The sequence below is a fragment of the Saccopteryx leptura genome, chromosome 5 (assembly GCF_036850995.1).
Source record: "Saccopteryx leptura isolate mSacLep1 chromosome 5, mSacLep1_pri_phased_curated, whole genome shotgun sequence".
NCBI classification, from domain to species: domain Eukaryota; kingdom Metazoa; phylum Chordata; class Mammalia; order Chiroptera; family Emballonuridae; genus Saccopteryx; species Saccopteryx leptura.
The window spans coordinates 126368309-126391340 of NC_089507.1; the positions used below are offsets into that span (position 1 = coordinate 126368309).

At 35.7% G+C, this 23032-nt stretch overlaps 1 protein-coding gene across 1 annotated transcript in view; it reads left to right on the forward strand.

Moving 5' to 3' along the window:
• Window positions 1–23032, forward strand: part of DNAJC1 (DnaJ heat shock protein family (Hsp40) member C1) — a 251994-nt gene that overhangs the window by 152243 nt on the left and 76719 nt on the right. Inside the window, exon 8 of the mRNA XM_066384590.1 lies at window positions 4973–5136. Coding sequence (XP_066240687.1) covers window positions 4973–5136 — 164 coding nt within the window. The remainder of the gene's footprint in view (window positions 1–4972; window positions 5137–23032) is intronic.

Sequence of the window (23032 nt, forward strand, 5' to 3'; positions counted from 1 at the left end):
CTATGATTTTGACTATAAGTCAAATAAGTCTAATCATACAGTATTTGTCTTTCTGCGATGTGCCTTATTTTACTTAGCATAATGTCCTCAAGGTTCATCCATGTTGTGGTATATGCCAGAATTTCCTTTCTTTATAAAGCTGAATAATATTCCTTGTATGTATAGACCACATTTTATTTATTTGTTCACCTGTCAGTGGGCACTTAGGTTGCTTCCATTTTATAGTGAATAATTTATTGTAAATAATTCTGCTATATACATGGGTGTGCAAATATCTCTTTGGGAGTCCCTGGTTTCAGTTCTTTTGGGTAGGTACACAGAAATGGGATTGCTGGATCATATGGTAATTATATTGTTAATGTTTTTAGGAACTGCCATGCCATTTTACATTCCCATGAACGGTGTGCCAAGGTTCCAGTTTCTCCATATTCTCATCAACACGTGTTATTTTCTGTTTTTATTTTCTGTTTTTATTTTTGTTTTTGTGTTGTTTGTTTTTTAATGTAGCCATCCTAATGGGTGTTTTTTTAAAGAAATACCTATTCAAGTACTGTACCCAATTTTGAATTAGATTTTTTTTTGTACCTGTAATTCAGTTTGGAGAGTTCTCTATAATATACTTTGCATATTATCCCTTATCAGATATATGATTTGCAAATATATTCTCCCATTCTATGTGTTGCCTTTTTACTCTGTTGATATTGTCTTTTGAGGCACAAACATTCTTTAATTTTCATGGTCTAGTTTATTTTTTCTTTTGTTGCCTGTCCCTTTGATGTCATACCAGAGACATCATTGTTAAACCCAGTGTCATGAAGCTTTTGCCTGTATTTTCTTTAAAGGCTTTTATAGTTCTAAGTCTTATATTTAGGTCTTTGATCCTTTTTGTGTTAATTTTTGTATATGGTGTTGGATAAGGTCCAACTTGATTATTTTGTGTGTGGTATCTAGTTTACCCAGCATCTTTTGTTGAATTAATGCTTTTTTATTTAACTTTTTACTTTGAAATAATTATATATTCATAGGAAATTGCAAAGATAGTACAGAGAGGACCCCTGCATCCTCCTCTCAGTTTCCCCCTTTGGTTATATAATACAAAAACCGGTAAATTAATACCAATACAAAATATGTATATAGTTCTCTGACATTTTATCACACACGTATATTCATGTAACTACCAACTACCCTTTATAGCCATACCTTTCTCCTCCCATCCACTATCTCTAATATCTGGCAACAATTAGTAAATCTCTTTTTATTTATTATTTTTTAGCAAGTAAGAGGCAGAGAGAGACAGGCAGGAAGGGAGAGAGATGAGAAGCATCAACTCTTAGTTGCAGCACTTTAGTTGTCCAATGACTGCTTCTTATATGTGCCTTGATGGAGGGCTCCAGTCAAACCAGTACCTTGGGCTTCAAGCCCAGTGACCATGGAATCATGTCTATGATCCCATGATCGAGCTGAATGAACCTGCGTTCAAGCTGGCAACCTTGGGGTTTTAAACCTGGGTCCTTGGTGTCTCGGGTCAACGCTCTATCCACTGCGCCACCACCAGTCAGGCAGTAAATCTATTTTTAATCTCTATAACTTTTTCATTTTGACTATATGATTTAGAGTAGTGTTTTTCAACCACCTATCTGCAGACCAGTCAGCCAGAAATTTCATGCCCGTCTGCAAAGGAGTTAACCACCCTGTTGTTGTATGAAGATTACAGACCCAATGATCTTAGTCAAATTTACTTATGTTTAGGGTGATTTCTGCCTTAGCAATATATTTCTCCTGTTTTCACTGATCCCAAGTGTATCCTCTTCTATAGAATCTTTCTTTATGACTTTGGCCTATGAGTTCTTTAAATAGAATGTACATTCTAGATATTTCTTTTTAAGGTTTGTGGTTTACAGATATTTTCTTCCAATCTGTAGCTTGTCTTTTTCTCCTCTTAATAGTCTTTCACATAGCAATAGTTTTTAGTTCTGATGAAGTCAAATTTATTACTTTCTTATGGATTGTGTTCTTGATGTATGTCAAAGAACTCTTTACCAAGCTCTAGGTTTTAAAGATTTTTTCCTGTTTTTTTCTAAAATTTTTTATAATTTTACATTTAAATGTATGATCTATTTTGATTTAATTTTTTATAAGGTGTGAGGTTCAAGTTAAAGGTTTTTTTTGTTTATGGATATTCAATTTTTCTAGCACTATATTCTTAAAAAATTATACTTCCTCCATTGAATTGCTTATGAAATATTGTCAAAGCTCAGTTGCCACTTGTGTAAGGACTATCTATGTTCTCTGTTCTGCCCCAGCAGCCTGCATTTCTGTCCCTGGGCCAGTGTGGCAGTCTTAGTCGTCGTATCTGTATGAGTCTTAGTGAGAGAAAGGGCTCTTCCCGCTTTCTCAGTGCTCAGAATAGTGTAGCTATTCTAATCTTTTCTGCCTTTTAATATAAATTTTAGAGTAATATTGTTTATAGCTACAAAAAAAAAGTTGCAGGAATTTTATAGGATTACTTCTTTGAATACTCTTTTTGTCCTGCCCAGTTTTCTTTTAGGAATTTTGCAACATAAATGTTAGATATTTTGCTGTAGTACCAAAAGTCCCCAAGGCTGTGATCACCTTTTTTTTTAATCTGTTTTGGGCAATTTCTATTATTCTTTGTCAAATTCACAGATTCTTTTCTTTCTCTGCCTCATTTTCTGTTGAGTTCCCATTCATTGTCTTTCATTTTAGTTAATATACTTTTCAGTTCTTATATTTCCATTTGGTTCTTTTTCTTTTTTTGTGTGACAGAGAAAGAGAGAGGGACAGATAGGGGCAGACAGATAGGAAGGGAGAGAGATGAAAAGCATCAGTTCTTTGTTGCGGCACCTTAGTTGTTCATTGATTGCTTTCTCATATGTGCCCTGACCAGGGGGCTACAGCAGACTGAGTGACCCCTTGCTCAAGCCAGCGACCTTGTGTTCAAGCTGGTGAGCTGTGCTCAAACCAGATGAGCCCACGCTCAATCCAGTGACCTCAGGGTTTTGAACCTGGGTCCTCCACATCCCAGTTTGATGCTGTATCCACCGTGCTACTGCCTGGTCAGGCTACATTTGGTTCTTCTGTATGTCTTTTTTTAAATATATACTGACTTTTTGTCCATTTAAGCATGTTTATTATTGCTTGTCAAAACATTTTTATATGGCTGCTTTAAAATCCTAGTCAGATCATTTGGGTAGCTCTTTCATCTTTCAGTTAACATTTGATTATCTTTTCATTCAAATTGAGATAGTCTTGGTTCTTGGTACAATGAGTATTTTTTAATTAAAACTAGTACATTTGGAGTATTATAAGACTCTGGATCTTATTTAAATCATTTCTATTACTTTATGTTCTCTGTCAAAGCTCTAGTAGTGGAAGGGCAGGGTTGCTGCCCTGTTATGGTCAGGTAGGGGTGAAAGTCCAGGTTCCCTTCATGGCCTCCATGACAGCTCAGGGAGAGGGTGGTTCTGAATACTCTCAGGGTTGGGCGGGCAGGGATACTCCTTTTTGCCAGTAGACCACTAATAACACCGTCAGAGATAAGCAAGAATGCCTACTTACTGCTTCCCACCCAGCCTTGACTGACATTGTGGGGTGGGGGGATGCCTCATTATTGCTGGCACTTGTGAAAGTGCTCAGTGTCCTCTCTGCTCCTCTGAAACCGTCCTAGTAGAACAGGCTAGGGCCGCCTCATTACCCTTGGATTGACGTGGAAATCCAAGCTACCCACCTTGCTCTCTGCTGACTCTACAGGGAAAGGGGATCTTATTACTTCAGCGGGGATGAAAGTCTAGCTTCCTACATAGCCTTCCCCACATCACCCTGGTGAGGAGACCAGGGTGACCCATTTCAACCTCACAATGACAGAAATCTAGGCTTCCCATTAGCCTTGCTGGTATTGGGGGAGGGAAGTTCATTTTTTCTGTTCTGTTTGCCTGAAGTAAATTGGTTATTATCTAAAAGTTTTATCTTGCTGTACTGCTGCTATTCTGGTCCTTTAGATAAAGAGAGAAACCTTTTTTTGTTTGTTTCTTTTTCTTTCGTTTGGTGGGGTTTTTTTCTTTTTCTTTTTCTTTTTTTGGTCTGGGATATATGAAGTCAAAAGAAAACTCACCGAAGTGACTAGGTAGTATATTAGGGATATATCATTTTTCTTACATCAACTTTACCAGGTTAGATTTAACTCTCTTTTATAGACAAGAAAATGGCACTAATTCAAAGGTTTAAGTTATTTGCTAACATGATGTAATTAATTATGAGGTGGTAAAGGTAGGATTAAAACACTAATAACCAGGCTTTTTCAATTATGCCAAAATAAAATGTTTTCATGTAAAATACTTTTTGCCCCCAATTTTTAAAAATTTTATTTTTCAATTAAAGTTTATATTCAATATTATTTTGTATTAGTTTCAGGTGTACTGCATAGCAATTAAATAATCATACACATCACAAAACATTCCCCCAATATTTCAAGTACCCACCTGACACCATACATAGTTATTACAATATTGTTGACTACATTCTCTATGCTGTGCTTTACATCCTCGGGATAACTACCAATTAGTACTTCTTAATCCCCTAAATGTTCTCACCCAGCCCCCCAGTCGCCCTCTGCTCTGGCATCCATCAGTCTGTTCTCTATATCTATAAGGCTGTTTCTATTTTGTTTATTTTGTTCTTTAGATTCTACATATAAGTGAAATTGTATGTAAAGTGCTTTGAAAACTATAAAGATATTTACAAATTGAAATCATGGTTATATCATAATTATCAACTCACTAGATCTTTGAGTTTTATTTTAAAACAATGTAGTGGATCATGCACACTAAAACTTACAGCTAAATATTCTGGCAAAAGAATAATATTTATGTATTCTTTCAAGATATAGTCTATAAATAAAATGTTAGAATATTTTTTGTTCTTTTATTAATTGGTTCTTTTAAACATTTTTTAGAACAGAAGAAAGTTAAAGTAAAAAAAACAAAACCTGAGTTTCCTGTGTATACACCTTTAGAAAGTACATATATTCAGTCATATGATCATGGAACTTCTATAGAAGAAATTGAGGAACAAATGGATGATTGGCTGGGAAACAGGAACAGAACACAGAAAAAACAGGTAAATTTTTGAAAATTTATTTTACTTGATTAAATTACCTATAGAAAAGTACATAAAATATAGATTTACAGTTGTATATCTCAGTGAGCTAAGTGATTTATCACAAGGGAACCAAGTTAACCATTGCCAAGATGAAGAAATCGACATTGTTATTATTCACAGTGGCCAAGACATGGAAACAACCAAAGTAGCCTTTGATAGATGATTGAATAAAGAAACTATGATACATATACACATGGGAATACTACTCAGCCATAAGAAAAGATGAAATATTGCCATTAGTTAAAAAAGGGATAGATCTTGAGAACATCATGCTAAGCAAAATAAGTCAGACAGAAAAAAGTCCAGAATCATATGATTTCAGTCATATGTGAGATATAAAACTGAAAGTAACTGTTGGGGACCGCAAGCCAACAGGGTCTTTGCAGTTTAGAAATTGGGGGCACAGAGGTTTGGGGAACTGGCAGTAAGCTGACAGTCTGCTCAACCCCCCACCTCACTTGCTTAGTGAAGTTGCTAAATAGGCTGTTTTGTTCCACTTCTCCATGTTAGCTGTGGTGCTGGATTGTTTATACTCACCCTATGACCCATGTCCCTCAGAAAGACTTGAGGCTGATTTCTTCTTATCCTTTGTTTTGTGAAGTTAAGATGTTATGTATGATGGGGGTTTTCTGCACTTAGTAGAATTCTTGGGTTGCCTTGAAAATGTGATCAGAGGTATCATTGATTTGCTAATGACTCTCTGTGCCCTATAAATAAAACAGAGTTGAGGTGGAAAGCATGCTCTGTTCTTGCCATCAGCTTGCAGAGGCCTCCCAATCCCATCCTATTTCCCTTTAAGTCTATTTTCTTAATTCTGCGCCATTCCCATGCAAGACCTGGAATTACTAGCCGTGCTGGTTCATGGCAAGTAACAAATGAACAAACAAGACAAACAAAAACTCCCAGACAAAACAGTATGGTGGTTACCAGAGGGAGATGCAGGGGTAATAAAGAGTAAGTAGGATAAAATATATGGTGATAGGAGATCTGACTTTTTCTGGTAAACACACAATGTCATACACAGATAATGTATCATAGAATTGTATACTTAAAACCTATATAATTTTATTAAACAGTGTAACCCCAATTTAAAAAAAAAAGAAATAACTACAACATTGCCAATGCCCAGAAGGCTCATTCATGCTTCCTTCTGGTCACTTCTTTTCTTCCAGCAAGGTAACAATTATTCTGACTTCTAACATTATAGATTAGTTTTACCTGCTGTTTGTAAATGGAATCATCCTCAGTCCGTTCAGCTGCTTTAACAAAAACATAATAGACTAGGTAGCTTAAAGAATAAGTATTTATTTCTCACAGTTCTGAAGACTGGAAAGTCTAAGATCAAGGCACCAGCAGATTTGGTGTCTGATGAAGGTGTTCTTTCTAATTCATAGACAGTCTTATTGATGCAGAAGAGGTAAGAGAGCTCTCTGGGGTCTTTTTTTAAGGGCACTAATCCCATATGTCAAGGCTCCACACTTATGACTTAATCACCTTTCAGTATCCTCACCAGCTCTTAATATTACAACGGAAGTAATGATTTCAACATACAGAGTTGAGGGGAACACAAACATTCCATCCAGAACACATCCCACATTTACTCTTGCTATCTATTATGTTTATGAGATTTATTCACTATTGTGTGTAGCAGTAGTTCATTTTTATTGCTGTGTTAATAGTCTATTTAGAATTGCCAATACGTCTGATAAGGGGTTAATAACCAAAATTTATAAAGAACTTGTAAAACTCAACACCAGGAAGGTCAACAATCCAGTTAAAAAATGGGCAAAAGAACTGAATAGACACTTCTCCAAAGAGGACATACAGATGGCCAATAGATGAAAAATGTTCAACATCACTAATTATCACAGAAATGCAAATTAAAACCACAATGAGATACTACCTCACACCAGTCAGAATGGCACTCATCAACAAATCAATACACAGTAAGTGCTGGTGAGGATGTGGAGAAAAGGAACCCTCCTGCACTGCTGGTGGGAATACAGACTGGTGCAGCCACTGTGGAAAACTGTATGGTGTTGCCTCAAAAAATTAAAAATGGAACTGCCTTTTGACCCAGCTATCCCACTTTTAGGAATATGTCCTAAGAATACCAAATCACTGATTCAGAAGACATGCACCCCCACGTTTATGGCAGCATTGTTCACAACAGCCAAGATCTGGAAACAGCCCAAGTGTCCGTCAGTGGACAAGTGGATTAAATGCTGCAGTACATATACACAATGTAATAACTACATGGCCGTGAGAAAGAAGGAAATGTTACCTTTTGCAATGGCGTGGATAAACTTGGAGATTATTATGCTAAATGAAATAAATCAGACAGAGAAAGACAAATATATGATCTCACTTATATGTGGAATCTAATGAACAAAGTGAACTGAGGAATAGAATAGAGGCAGAGGAGGGGTCACAGGGAGCAGAGGGACAGCTGTCAGAGGGAAGGGGGATGAGGGGATGGGATCAGAGAAGGTGAAGGGATTAGTGAAATTATATATACATAACACATAGATACAGATAACAGGGACAGCAAGTCCTAGAAGGAAGGGGGGAGGGAGTTAGGGGGAGGGAAAGCAAAGGGGTGAAATGGGGGGTGGGGGGTGCTGATATTATATTGAGTAGGACACTTTAATCCATGTTAACAAAATAAAATTAATAAAAAATATGAAAATGAAATAAAATAAATACTATACATATACCACAAATCATTTTTTGTAGTTGGAGATTTGTATTATTCAGTTTTGAGCCATAATGAATAATTTTCGTATGAACATTAATGTACTTTTAGTTCATATACATGTAAATTTCTGTGTTTTAAAGTTATGTTGCAAGGTCAACTTTAGTAAATATATATAAAGAAGTTTTTTTTAACGTTTGTATCAGTTTATACTTAAGCAGCAGGATATGAAAATTCTTTGATGAATACGATTGAGTTTATTGGACCTGATATCCTCCTGTCTGAAGAGCCTTTTCAAGTCATTTTTTATTGGGTTGCCTGTGTTGTTTCATACTGATTTGTAAAGAGTTCTTTATTTATTTCAGAACTGAGTCTTATACATATTTCCTCCCACTGCGGCTTGCATTTTCACTGTCTTCCTGGTGTCTTTTGATGACCAGCATTACTAATTTTAATCACCAATCTTTCTCTTTTTCATCTATTTTTTGCGCACACATGATAAAAAGAGACAGACAGGAAGGGAGAGAGAGATGAGAAGTATCAACTCATACTTGTGGCACTTTAGTTATTCATTGATTGCTTCTCACAGGTTCCTTTATGGGGTTGGGGGGTTCAAGGCAAGCCAGCTCCCTTAGGTTTCAAGCCAGTGACCCCACGCTCAAGCTGGTGAGCCTGAACTCAAGCCAGATGAGCCCGCACTCAAGCTGTCAACCTTCCAGTGTTGCACCTGGGGCCTCAGGGTCTCAGGTCAGTGTTCTGTCCACTGCGCCACCACTCGTTAGGCTCTTTCCCTTTATTTGGTGTTTTTTGTGTTGTGTTTAAGAAACATTTTCTTACCTCAGAGTCATAAAGATATTTTCAAGTCCTTCTAGAAGCTTTAATATTTTACATTTTTACATTTACAATCCCTTAGAGTTGAATTTTGTGTGTGTTTAATGATCAAGTTTAATTTTTTTTTCCAGAAATTTTCCAAACCAGTTGACCCAGTACCAATTAAAAAAAGACTGTATCTCTACAAATATATGCCTTTATCATGAAATAAGTGTCCTTTACCATGTGGATCAATTTCTAAACTTTTCACTTTGTTCTGCTAATCTTGTCTGTCTTTGTGATGATAGCACACAGTTCTAATTACTGTAGCTTAATAATAGGTGTCTGTTACAGTAATTTTCCAGCTTGTTTTTCTTCTATAAGATTGCTACTTTACATTTTTACATGAATTTTAAAAGTAATATTATTTTCCAAAAATTACGCAACTGAGATGTTCAGTTGGAATTACATTGAACATATAAATCAATTTTGGAAGAATTGGCATTCATACAGCATTGACACTACCACTCATGAATAAATCCATCCATTCATTTAGATCTTCATAAATATTTTAAATAATGTATTGTAGCTTTTTATATATGTATGACACATTTTTTCATAGATTTATTTCTAGTTATTTTTTGCTTTTAGCTGACTTTATGATATTGTAACTTAAATTTTTCTTTGTTTGCTATATAGAAATAAAATTGGTTTTTGTATTTGACAATCTTTATAATTTTTAAAAATTCTAATAGTTTTTCTGAATATTGTAGGTTTTTTCTCTTTTGTGCTGAGAATTTTTAAATACATACAGACCAGGAGTGATGAGAAGTATCCCTGTTTCATTTACAGTCTCAAAGCTTCATCTATAAATTTTCATAACTCATCAAAATTACTTATTAAACTTTTTTCATTTCACTATTAAATATGATATATGCAGTAGACTTTATAGCATTTTTATAGAGATATAATACACTTCATATAAGATAAAATTTATAATTTAAAAGTACACTTCAGTGGATATGATCCAGTCACTATGTTGTGCAGCCATCAACACCATCTCATTCAAAAACATGTTCATTACACCAAATAAATAAATAGCCCTCTGTTAGCAGTTAGCTCCAATTCTCTGCTCTCTTCTTCCCTGGCAACCATTAATCTATTTTCTATCTGTATTGATTTGCTTATTTTAGATGTTTCATATAATTGGAATTGTACAATATGTGGCCTTTTATGCTTGGGTTGGCATAACAAGGTTCATCCATGTTATAGTATTTAATAGTACTTCATTTCTTCTTATGGCTGAGTAATGGTCCATTGTATGGCTATATCACATACTGTTTATCCATTCATCAACTAATGGAAATTTGGTTTGATTCCACTTTGGGGCTGTGATAAATCAAGATGCTATGAATATTCACATACAAGTTTTGTACAGACACACAATATTTTGTGGTTTTTCTAAGGTTTATAATTAACATCTTAATTTATGACAGTCTAGTTAGGATTAATGCCAATTTAGTTTCAGTATTGTACAAAAATTCCCCCATATAATCTTATTGTCATGGATTAAATTTTTATATATTGTATGCCTGTCAACTAAATTTATAATTATTGCTATATGTAATTGTCTCTTAATGAGATTAAAAAGAAGAGAAATTACAAACAAAAAATATCTTTATTCTGTCTTTTATATTTGTCTGTGCAGTTACTTTTCCTGGTGTTTCTTCATATACTGTTGAAATAATGGCCCTATAGTTCATTCTGAAAAACTCTGTTTAGCACTTGGAGGGCAGTTTGCTAGTGACAAACTCACTTTTTGTTTATCCAGTAAAGTCTTTATTTCTTCTTCATTTTTGAAGGATTGTTTTGCCAAATAAATAATTTTTGATTGACAGTTTGGGTTTCTTTTCTTTTTTTCTCAGTATTTTGAATATGTCATCCAGTACCTTCTGGCCTCCACTGTTTCTGATTAGAAATAAGATGTTAATCTTACTGAGGATCCCTTGTAAATGATGAGTTACTTGCCTTTTCCCTTTATCAAGATTCTGTCCTCATCTTTAGCTCTTGTCAGTTTGAGTTTATCTTTTTGGAATTTAATATCTTCAAATTTTAGAAGTTTTTTACCTTCTTCAAATATATTCTCTCTCATTCCCACCACCACCACCATCCCATATTCTCCTCCCTTCCCTCTTCTATCAGTTCCATTATGCATATGTTTATATGGTTGGTGGTATCCCACAGGCCTCTAAGGCTTTATGTTTCTTCATTCTCTTTTCTTCCTGTTCTTCAGACCAGACGATCTTAATAGAACTACTTTTATGTTTGCTGAGTTTTCCTTTGGCCTGTTCAAATCTGATGTTGAACCCCCTCCTCCCCCCGCCAAGTGAATGTTTCATTTGTTGTTGCACATTTAAACCTCAGAATTTCTATTTTGTTCTTCTAATAATTTCTATTTAATGATATTATCGCTGGTGACACATGTTCTCATACTTTCCTTTAGTTCTTTAGACTTGGAATTCCTTTATCTTGTTGAACATATTTAAATAGCTAATTTAAAGTTTTTGTCACCTTGGCCAGTTAGCTCAGTCAATTAAGAGCATTGTCCCAAAAGGTTGCCGGTTTGATGCCAGGTCAGAGCACACACACAAAGCAATCAAAGAATGCATGACTGAGTGGAACAACAAATGAATGCTTCCCTTCCCCCTTCTCTCTCTCCCTTCCTCTCTCTGTCTCTCTAAAAGAAAAAAAAAAATCAATAAAATTTAAGCCCTGGCCAGATAGCTCAGTTGGTGGGGGCTTCATCCCAGAGTGCAGTGGTTGCCAGTTTGATTCCCAGTCAGGGCACATACAGGAACAGCTCGATGTTCCTGTTTCTCTCTCTCTCCATGCCTCTCAAAAAAAATTTTTTTTAATTAAAAAATTTTTAAAAAGCTTTTGTCTAAAAAGTCTATTGTCTGGTTTTCTTCAGGCAAGTTCTTTTTTTCTTTGAGCATTAGCATATTGTTTTGTTGCAGGCCTTGTCATTATTGTTGAAGACTGGATCTTGTGATATTATAAATTGGCAACTTCAGATATCTCCTCCCCTTTCCAAGATTTGTTATGTTGGGCATTGTAGTTGTTGTATAGTTGTAGTGACTTTTCTGAACTAATTCTATAAACACTGTATTTTTCTGTGTTCTGTGGCCACTGAAGTCTCTTCTGTTATTTTAGCAATCAGCTAACAATTGAACAGAGATTTCCTGAAATGCGTGGCGCCAAAAACTCTCCCAATCTTTGCCATGGGCTCTGTGTATGTGCTGTACCTTGCCTTCCACACTCAGAATGAGATGCTCTAACATTCTTGAGAATCTAGGCCATGTACAAGTTGAGGAGTGTGAGCATGCTCAGAAGAGACCTGAAAAAGACCTAAATTCTCACCTGCTGCTGGCCTTGAGGCTCTTTGGAAACACCAAGGCAGAGCAGGAGAGATAGTGAGACAGACTCTTTACTCTAATTTCTTTATAGTTATATATATAATTTATAATCAAGTCAATCTTTACAAAAAATTCTGGTGGTATTTTTATGGGAATTGAATCTGTAAATAAATTTAAGGAGAATTGACATCTTAAAAATATTGAGTCTTTTTATCCTTGAACGTAGTCTTGCATTTTATTTAAGTATTCTTTAATTTTTCTTCAGAACAGCTTTTCTCAAATTTATACATAAATAATTCACTTTTTGATATTATTCTAAATTGTATTTTAAACTTCAATTTCTTGTGGTTCTTTATGAGTATATGGCAATACAATTGATTTTTGTATATATTGACCTCTTATCCTATAATTTTGCTAAACTGACTTAGTAGTCCTAGTAGCTGTGTGTATGTGTAGATTCCTTGGGATTTTCAACATGAATGATTGTATTGCCTGCAAATCAAGATAGTTTTACTTCTTTTTTTACAATTTGGAAACCTTATATGTCTTTTTGTTGCCTTTTGATTGGACACTACCTCTGATTCAGTATTTATGTTAAGTGATTAGAGAAGACATCTGTATTTCCTTCTTGATCTTAGAAAGTACTCATTTTTTACCATTAAAAATGAGGTTAGCATAAGCCTTTTAATAGGTGCTCTTCATCAAGATGAGAAAAATTCCTTCTGTATCTAGTTGGCTGAGAGTATTTTTATGAATGGATGTTAGATCTAGTCAAATTTTTTCTGGGTCTAATAGGATGATACTATGGTCTTTTTCTTTTATCTGTTAATATAGTGAATTAATGGATTGATTTAAAAATGCTAAACTGGCCTTGCATTCCACAGATAAACCCCACTTAGTCATTAGGTATCATTTTTATATGTCGTGAATTTGGTGTGCATATTTTCTTAAAAATTATCTCTATGTTGTCTGACCAGGCGGTGGCGCAGTGGATAGAGCATCAGACTGGGATGCGGAGGACCCAGGTTTGAGATCCCAAGGTCGCCAGCTTGAGTGCGGGCTCATCTGGTTTGAGCAAAAGCTCACCAGCTTGGACCCAGGGTCACTGGCTCGAGCAGGGGGTTTCTCGGTCTGCTGAAGGCCCATGGTCAGGGCACATATGAGAAAGCAGTCAATGAACAACTAATATGTCATAACACGCAACGAGAAACTAATGATTGATGCTTCTCATCTCTTTGTTCCTGTTTGTCTGTCCCTGTCTCTGACTCTCTGTCTCTGTAAAAAAAAAAAAAAATCTCTATGTTTATGAGGGATAGGTCTATAATTTTGTTATATTTCAATATTTTTTGTTGTTTTTTTATGTCAGGAAATGATGACCTCATAGAATGCATTGGCATGTGTTTTCTTTTCTACAAGCATTTGTGTAGAATTTGATCTATGTTTTCTTAAGTTAGCTTTAGTAATTTGTATTGTGGAAGGGATTTGAGTATTCTAGGTTGTTGAATGGCATAAGTTATTTATAATATTCCTTTACTAGCATTTTAATATCTGTAGTGATGTCTCCTCTTTCATTTCTCATATTGGCAATTTGTGTCTTTGGTTTTATTTTTGGTCAATGTCAATAGAAGTACATCCATTTAATTGATTTTCTTTATTAACTTTTGGTTTTATTGATTTTTCTGTATTGTTTTTTAGTTTTGCATTTTATTGACTTATTTTTTCCTGTCATCTACTTATTTGGGATTGAATTTGCTCTTCATTTTCTAGTTTTTAAGGTCATTGGTTTGAAATTTTATTCTTTTCTAAGTGATAGTGCTGTAAATTTTCTCTGAACACTGGTTTATTTAAATCTAGAGTTTTATATTTTACATTTTTATATTTATATAATTTTTAGCTATATTCCACAATTTTTTGTATTATGTTTTCATTTTCTTTCCATTCAAAACAATCCAATTTCTCTTGTGATTTTTTTCTTTACTCATCTTCAGTTTCCTAATTAAAATAGGTTTTTTCAGATATCATTCTGTTACAGGCTTCTATTTGTATAGAGTTTTTGTTTTTATCCTTAAGTTTATAGTTTTTTGAAATTTGGGGTGAACGTTTAATTTATTTTTACTTAGTATTATTACTGACATTTGTGGTTTTAAGTTTATCAACTTAGTATTTGCTTTCTATTTGTCCTTCACATTTTATGGGTATTCTTTTCTGTTTTCTCTCAACTTTTGTTAGATAGCTTAACTTTTCATTTTCATTTCTCCTGGCTATGAACTTGATGTAGTTACATGTTTTTAATTCTTTTAGTGGATAATGCCAAGTATTCAACAAGCATCTTGACTTCATATAGTCTTGTATGAATTTCTGTTGCCACTTCATCTATTTTCTTCCTGTATTTTGTGTGTTATCATGTGTTATGAGTTTCTCCTCCCTAAAAATTTATATGTTGAAGCCCTAACTCCCAGTACCTCAGAATGTGTCATTTGGAAATAGGGTCATTGCATATGTAATTAGTTTAAATGAAGTCATACTGAGGTATTTGTGTGTAGAACTATGTGATTATGCAGCATTTCATTTCCTGGATTTCTTTTATTCAAAGTCTTTATTGTTTTGTGGGGTTTTTTTAGTAACTTTCTTTTTTTTTTTAATTTTTATTGATTTGAGAGAGAAAGAAACATTGATTTGTTATTCCACTTACTTTTTTATATCAATACATTCTTTGGTTGATTCTTGTATGTGCCCTGATTAGGGATTTAACCTGCAACATTGGCTTATTGGGATGATGCTCTAACCAACTGAGAAACCTGGCTAGGGCCTCAAAGTCTATACTGTTTTCTCACGAGCATTTTAAACTGTGGTTGAACTGACTGTAGAAATGTGCTTTATACCTTTATTAGGTACTTGTTAAATAAATAACCAAAGTAATTATATAATTATATCTAAATATATAATTATATTCATATCACCAAAGTAAATAAATCACCAAAGTAATTAATTATGATGTTGATTTCTAATGAGAGAGCATATTATTAAAGGGGGACTGTGTAGAAATATACTGGACTCTTGAGGTTAGGAGACCTGAATTCTAGTTTTAGCATTGTTATTACCAATATGATCTAGGTTTTAGTTTTTTTATTATTCAACATCACACAAAGAGTGTGAAATTATCTGCCTTTTCTACCTTAAAGGTAAGAGTATATATCTTAAAACATTTTAAAAACAGAGAAACCCTAAAACAAAGTTTTTCTCTTATTCTAACCTGCTTTGTGATCCTACTGTCATTTTCAGAGTTTTCATCTACATTTACATTTTCCTTTAGTCTTTTTATTAGTAGAAACCAAATGAGGATAATTATGTGACCCAGTTGACATTGTTGCTGTTAGTATCAAGAAGACTCTTTCTTCAAGAGCTTATCTAATATTCTCCCTAATTAGTTTTGTCCAGTACGTATTTGGACAGGTTTTAAGCACTTCTGTAAGCTCTCATAAAGTATTGCTATAAAATGAAATAATGGAGAGATGAGCTTTTAGGAAACGGTGTCCTAGACATATGACATGGTGGTGAATGATAGTAAATATATGCGAATGTACCTGTGTATAACTCTTACGGACAAATTACATAAGAAAAATACCATGGTTGAAAGCTAGCTTTTGATTTTACTGACAATTCCATGTCAAATAGGGGAAATACAAATTTTTATCCTCATCATCATTCTTAATATTTCATGAGTGTCAGATATTGTCCTATGTGCTAAATATATCTAGTAACTTATTTAATTCTCACAAGAACCCTTAGTAACAATTTCTCCATTTTACAAAGGATGTTTGATTATCAGGGCCATTGTGATACATATAAAACTGCTATTTTTTAGGACAAAAAATCATATATTAGAAACTTTACGTGGCTCAACCAGCATAAGTAAATTACACATTAATCCACCAGTAGTATTTTTTAACCTTCTTAAACTGTGGGAAAGGTTAAATCCAAGTAATTTCTCCCAGAATTTGCCAGGGCTTTTATTAGTGACAGTGCTCACAGCACTTTGTACCAATAAATAGAGGATGACAAACATATAAATGTAGAAATATTAGATGAAAAGTGAAAATAGCAAGTTATTTCTGATTATTTTATAATTGCCTGACATAAGCTAATTTGGTGACTTTTTTTAAAATTTCTGAAACAGTGTAGTTATATATTTTAAATCCAATAAGCAGGCTCAAATAATTATTTTTTTGAAAACAATCATTCAAATATATGACTGATGAAAGTGAGGTTTAATGAGTCATTGCATAAGTCAAATCAAATCGTATTCTACCATAAATGTTATACCAAACTCTTTTAAAATAAAATAGTTAAAATAGTTCCTTCTCTTCCTTACAGCCCCTTCTCCCCACAGCCTGTGACCCCCCACAGTGGTAATGTTCCACAGTGTTGTATGTAGAAGGCCTGGATTTCATTCCTGTTCCTGTCTCTCTCCCTGCGGCTACAATGAATAAAATAAGAAATAAAGTCACTATCCTGCATTCTTCCTGCCAGGAGCTGTGCCCTTGTCAGATTTCATAAGCTAAGGTAGATGGCCCTGGCTAGTATTGGGATGGAAAACCTCAGAACAAAGCCTGTGTAACGTACATCATCTGCACAGCCAGGGTTTCATCTTCCTTGAATCCTTACAGTCATTATTGCACTTTTTTCTGTTTGATTGATTTATTCTGTCCTTAAAAGTAAATGCATTTCTAATAATTTTTTTAATTTCTTTCTTTTAAAGATTTTTGTTTATTTTTTAGAGAGGAGAGAAGGGGGGAGAGAGAGAGAAAAAGAAAGAGAAAAGGGGAGGAGCAGGAAGCATCAACTCCCATATGTGTCTTGAACCAGGCAAGCCCAGGGTTTCGAACTGGCGAGCTCAGCGTTCCAGGCCGACGCTTTTTCCACTGAGCCTCCACAGGTCAGGCCATATTTCTAATAATTTAAATCAATGCATTTTTTTTTCCTTTTCAAATTTCAGAGTATTTAGTTTGAAAGGTGTTTGGCTATATTCTTGAATAGAGTATTCCAACTAGCAATGTTTTTATGTCTAAAAGTTTACTTTCTCAGGAACTTTGCATATTTATCTCTAGAGTATTTCAATTTGTTTTGAGAGATTGTGTTGCCCTTGTTTTACAAATACACAACACATGAAATTATTTTTATTAATTTTTTTAATTTATTGATTTGTTATTTTAGAGAAAGAAGAAGGGAGGGAGAGAGAGAGACAGAAACATCAATCTTTTCTTTTTGTTTTAGAGAAAGGCAGGATGAGAGAGACAGAGACAGGAACATAGAGCTGTTCCTCTATGTACCGTGATCAGGGATGGAGTCTACAACCTCTGCACTTTCAGATGACATTCCAACCAACCGAACTATCTGGTCAGGGCTTAATTATTATTATTTTTATTGATTTTTACGAAGAGAGAGGGGAGGGGGAAGGAAAGCATTCATTTGTTGTTCCACTCCATCATACATTCACTGGTTGCTTCCAGTGTGTGCCCTAACCTGGGGATTGAACCAGACACATTTCTTTTAAGCTGTAAAAAGTAAACAATATAGCAGGTTTTTATATTCTGCTATATTAAATTCTTAGTAACCTACAGTGTTGTAGAAGTTTTTTCTGAGTAGGAAAAGAGAAACTATATCATAGTCTTGACTCAAGAGTTTTGCAGACTAAATAAAAACGAAATAATAAAATGGAAGCTGTACCTTGTGTGGAAATATTTTACATAATGTAAAATATGTACATTAGTTTTATATGTTTGTATACACCACATTTATGCATATGTTCAAGGATGTATACGAATAGACAGAACACCATGAAAACTAAATGAAACAAATACATAAAAGTAGTAGATATACCATAACTCTTTGATAAATATTAGTTTAATCTTAATTAGGTTATTTCTGAAATGATTTTTCTTAATGATTTATGGTTAAGGAGAGTATTTATTGGCAAGTTTTATTTTATTAACTAATACTTTCTAACACTATCTTTAGTTTCATAATGTCTTTCAAAGGCTATTTATAGATGGCTTGAGAATCTTCTTTTACAATCATGTATTTTTTTATGGTGGCCATTTAACTTTTTAGCTTAAATTTTTTTTTTCTTAGAAACTTTCTGCAATGGAAACAGTTTATAATGAATTTGAAGAATGCCAAGATAATACTAATATTCAGCCCTTAAAGCGGGTCTTCTGTTAGCTTGGGCATCGTATAATTCAGACTGCTGCCATACCACCTGCTCTTGCTTCCCTTGAATCTTACCACATCAGTGTTGCTCTGAAACCTGAGAATGCTTTTCACTTGCTGACAACTAATGTATTTCATGTTCTATTCAGACATCATATTACTGATTAGCTGATACTATTGAATATTTCCTGTCTCTTTTTCCTCTATCTCTAAATGAACCATGTCTGTCTTACAAGGATTATGATGTTATATAAAACAGATACTTAAATGAATTAGATTTTTTTTGTAAGAGGAAGGTCATTATAGAAAAGATGAATTGGCCCTGGCCGGTTGGCTCAGTGGTAGAGCGTCGGCCTGGCATGCAGAAGTCCAGGGTTCGATTCCCGACCAGGGCACACAGGAGAGGCGCCCATCTGCTTCTCCACCCCTCCCCCTCTCCTTCCTCTCTGTTTCTCTCTTCCCCTCCCGCAGCGAGGCTCCATTGGAGCAAAGATGGCCCAGGTGCTGGGGATGGCTCCTTGGCCTCTGCCCCAGGCGCTAAAGTGGATCTGGTCGAGGCGACGTCCCCTGGTAGGCATGCCGGGTGGATCCCGGTCGGGCACATGCGGGAGTCTGTCTATCCCCGTTTCCAGCTTCAGAAAAATACAAAAAAAAAAAAAAAAGAAAGAAAAGATGAATCATAGTGTACTAAATGCCTTCCAAAAGTAAAATTTGATAATATTTACAATGTAACTAGGTATACCTATGGAAAGTTTAAAAAATCTAAATTTGTTTCTGATCTTCTTTTTATAATATAAGAGGTTTTTCTATATTCTGTAGTATAAGATTTTTGAGTTTTGTAGTATTCCCCTTGCAATGTCTTTTTTTTTTAATTAATTGAATTTATTGGGATGACATTGGTTCACAAAACCATACAGGTTTCAAGTGTCCAGCTCAATAGGATACCACCTGCACACAGCATCATACATCTTCTGCCCGAAGCAAAGTCTCTTTCCATCTGCATTCCTCCTCCCACCCCACCCTTAGCCCCCCCTCTGCCTTACCCCCAGCTTCCTTGCCCTCTGGCTATTGCCACACTGTTTTCTTTATGTTATGTATATATGTTACTGGCTAGTCTCTTCACTTCTTTCATCCAGTGCCCTCACACCCCTCCTAAGTGCTGGCGAGGATGGCAAGGGTAAAGGGAACCCTCCTGCACTGCTGGTAGGAATGCAGACTGGTACAGGCACTGTGGAAAACAGTATGGAGATTCCTCAAAAAATTAAAAATGGAAATGCCTTTTGACCCAGCAATCCCACATCTGGGAACATACCTTAAGAATCCCAAAGCACTAATTCAAAAGAATATATGTACGTCTATGTTCATTGCAGTGTTGTTTACAATAGCCAGTTTTTAGAAGCAGCCCAAGTATCCATCAGTGGATAAAAAAGCTGTGGTACATATACACAATGGAATACTAGGCCATAAAAAAAGAGGAAACCTTATCTTTTGTGACAGCCTGGGTAGACCTGGACATTATTATGAATAAGCCAGTCAGAAAAAGACAAGTGTCATATGATCAAACTTACTGTATTTCCCCATGTACAAGACGCACCCTTTTTCGAAATATTTGAGGTCTAAAAACTGGGTGTGTCTTATCCAGTGGTTGTAGTTTTTTTACTTGTATTACCACTTTTCACACTTGTCTTTGCGCTCATTGTTTCGCACTTGTTACCGGTGTATTACATTAGGTTACGTCTTGCCACATTCTGCCCAGAAATGGCTCAAAAAGATTTTCGTAGTACTGAATTCAAGTTAAAAGTGATCTAGTTTGCGAAAGTGAATGGAAATCATGCTGCTGAACGTAAGTTTGGTCCTCCTCCAACTGAGAAATCAATCTGAGACTGGCTAAGGGAAGAAGAAACCCTACTGAAAACGCCACGGCAGAAGAAGGCCATGAGAGCCAAGTCAGCAAAATGGCCTGATTTAGAGAGGGAATTGGAGATATGGATTGAAGAGCAAAGGGCAATTGGAATTCCTGTGTCCACAAAGATGGTTCAGCATGAGGCAAGAAGAATTACTGATGAAAAAGAAGTTACTGATTTTAAAGGAGGACACAGTTGGTGTTTCAGGTTCATGAAACAATGGACTAAGCATGTGTACATACATGCACCAGACTTGCCCGAAAGATTCCTGAAAGTTATGAGCAGAAGGACCCTGAATTTCATCGTTTTGTCATTCAGTGTTGGAAGACGCATCAGTTTGAGTTGAGAGATTGCAAATATGGATGAAGTCCCCTTTCAGTTTGTGATAAAAAGGGGGTGAAAACTGTAACTGTGAAGACAAGTGGACATGAAAAGAGCCATTATACAGCTGTTCTAGCTTGTTGTGCCAACAAGACCAAGCTGCCTCCTATGCTGATTTTCAAACACAACACAATGCCAAAAGAAGACATTCCTGGAAGAGTGATTGTCCATGTTCATGACAAGAGTTGATGGATCAGGGTGAGATGAAGATCTGGTTTGAGAAAGTTTGGAGGAGACCAGGTGGGCTCTTACGCAAAACTGCCCTATTGGTGCTTAATCAGTTCAGGGCACACATAACAAAAAACACAAAAAAGATTGCTGCAGAACAAAAAACAAAACTTGCCATCATACGTGGAGACTTGACATTTCAGCTCCAACCTCTTGATGTCAGCATTAACAAACCCTTCAAAGCTGCCATGAGAGACGAATGGAACCAATGAATGAAGTCTTCTGGGGACAATTTGGCACCAGCAGGAGGAGGGAAGAAACCAACTATGGGAGAAGTTTGTACCTGGTTGTAAAGATCCTGGGATACTCTCAAGATTGAAATTGTTGTCAAGTCATTTAAGAAGTGTGGCATTTCAAATGCCATAGATGGAACTGAGGACAAGGCAAAATATGAAGACAGTGATTTGTCCTCAGACACAGATGAGGACAAGCTAATGGATGGGAGTTTTGACAGTGATGAGGAGTTGTATGAGTTTTACGATGAATAAAACTTGAGTTCAATAACTTTAATACTTTTTTTTTTTCAAATTTTAGGCTCCAAAATTAAGGTGTGTCTTATACATGGGGAAGTATATGTGGAATCTAATGAACACAACAAACTGATGAACAGACAGCATCTAGTCTTATTAATAACATAAATAACTATTTTTAGGAAACAAAACTATTATAATTACCTGGTCACTTATATGTATTGGTCCCTACTTCATTATAAACCACCTGGTGGTTGAGTTCATGCCCCTTTTATTCTTATATCCATTATAGTGTCTATCTTTAGGGTAAATGTTAATTGAACTTAATTGTTGAATTAAACTGACCCCACTAAATTACTTCACTCCATCACTCAATACCTATTACATGTTCTTACCCTTATGTGTTTGTTGTTCAAAGGAAAATCTTTTTTTTTTTAAGAGAATGAGAGAAAAAAGGGAGAGAGATGAGAAGCATCAACTCATAGTTGCAGCACCTTAGTTGTTCACTGATTGCTTTCTCATATTTGCCTTAACTGGGGGAGGGGGGGGACTCCAGCCAAGCCAGTGACCCCCTAGCTCAAGTCAGTGACCATGGGGTCATGTCTATGATCCCATGCTCAAGCCAGATGAACCTGAGCTGAAGCCGGCATCCCCAGGGTTTCAAACCTGGGTTGTTAGCATCCCAGACCGACACTTTGTCCACTTTGCCACCACGTGTTCAGTCTGAAAGGAAAATCTTTCTATCATTTTAAAGTTTCTGGGAATATTTCTTACCATCTTCTCAATTAGGAATCACAAGAGCAGGGCTAACTTATTTTGATAATGGATTAGATTCAAGTTGCTGGACCATAAAAGAAGTTTTTCAATGTTAGTCTTTTAAGAAAAGATGTTACCCTGGCCGGTTGGCTCAGTGGTAGAGCGTCGGCCTGGCGTGCAGAGGTCCCGGGTTTGATTTCCGGCCAGGGCACACAGGAGAAGCGCCCATCTGCCTCTCCACCCCTCCCCCTCTCCTTCCTCTCTGTCTCTTCCCCTCCTGCAGCTGAGGCTCCATTGGAGCAGAGATGGCCCAGGTGCTAGGGATGGCTTCTTGGCCTCTGCCCCAGGCGCTAGAGTGGCTCTGGTCCCAACAGAGCGATGCCCCGGAGGGGCAGAGCATCGCCACCTGGTGGGCAGAGCGTTGCCCCTGGTGGGCGTGCCGGGTGGATCCCAGTCAGGCGCTTGCGGGAGTCTGTCTGACTGTCTCCCCGTTTCTAGCTTCAGAAAAATACAAAAAAACAAAAATAAAAAAACAAAAATAAATAAAAATAAAAGATGTTAAAACAATATTGTTATTAATGAGAAAATAATAACTTCTCTACCTCAATAAAATACCATGAGGGCAAAGAATGTTCCTGATTGCCAGTTTATTACTTTGTCATGTAAATCAGGCTACTCTCGTAAATGTGATCAGTTTATTCTCTTTATGCTTAATCTATATATTAAGTTATATGTAGAAGACCCTTTATCAATTCACCTTGAAAAATGACTCGAAGATATTCAGATTTCCACATAACTCTCCTAATACTTGTTTTCTGTTTCTGTTATAGCCATCCTAGGGTATGCAGTGGTATCTCATAGTGATTTTGATTTGCATTCCATTCATGACTAGTAATGTGCATCTTTTCAGTTTATGTGCTTGTTGGTCATTTCTGTATTTTCTTTAGAGAAATGCTCTTTTTGAATTGGGTTGTCATTTTGTTA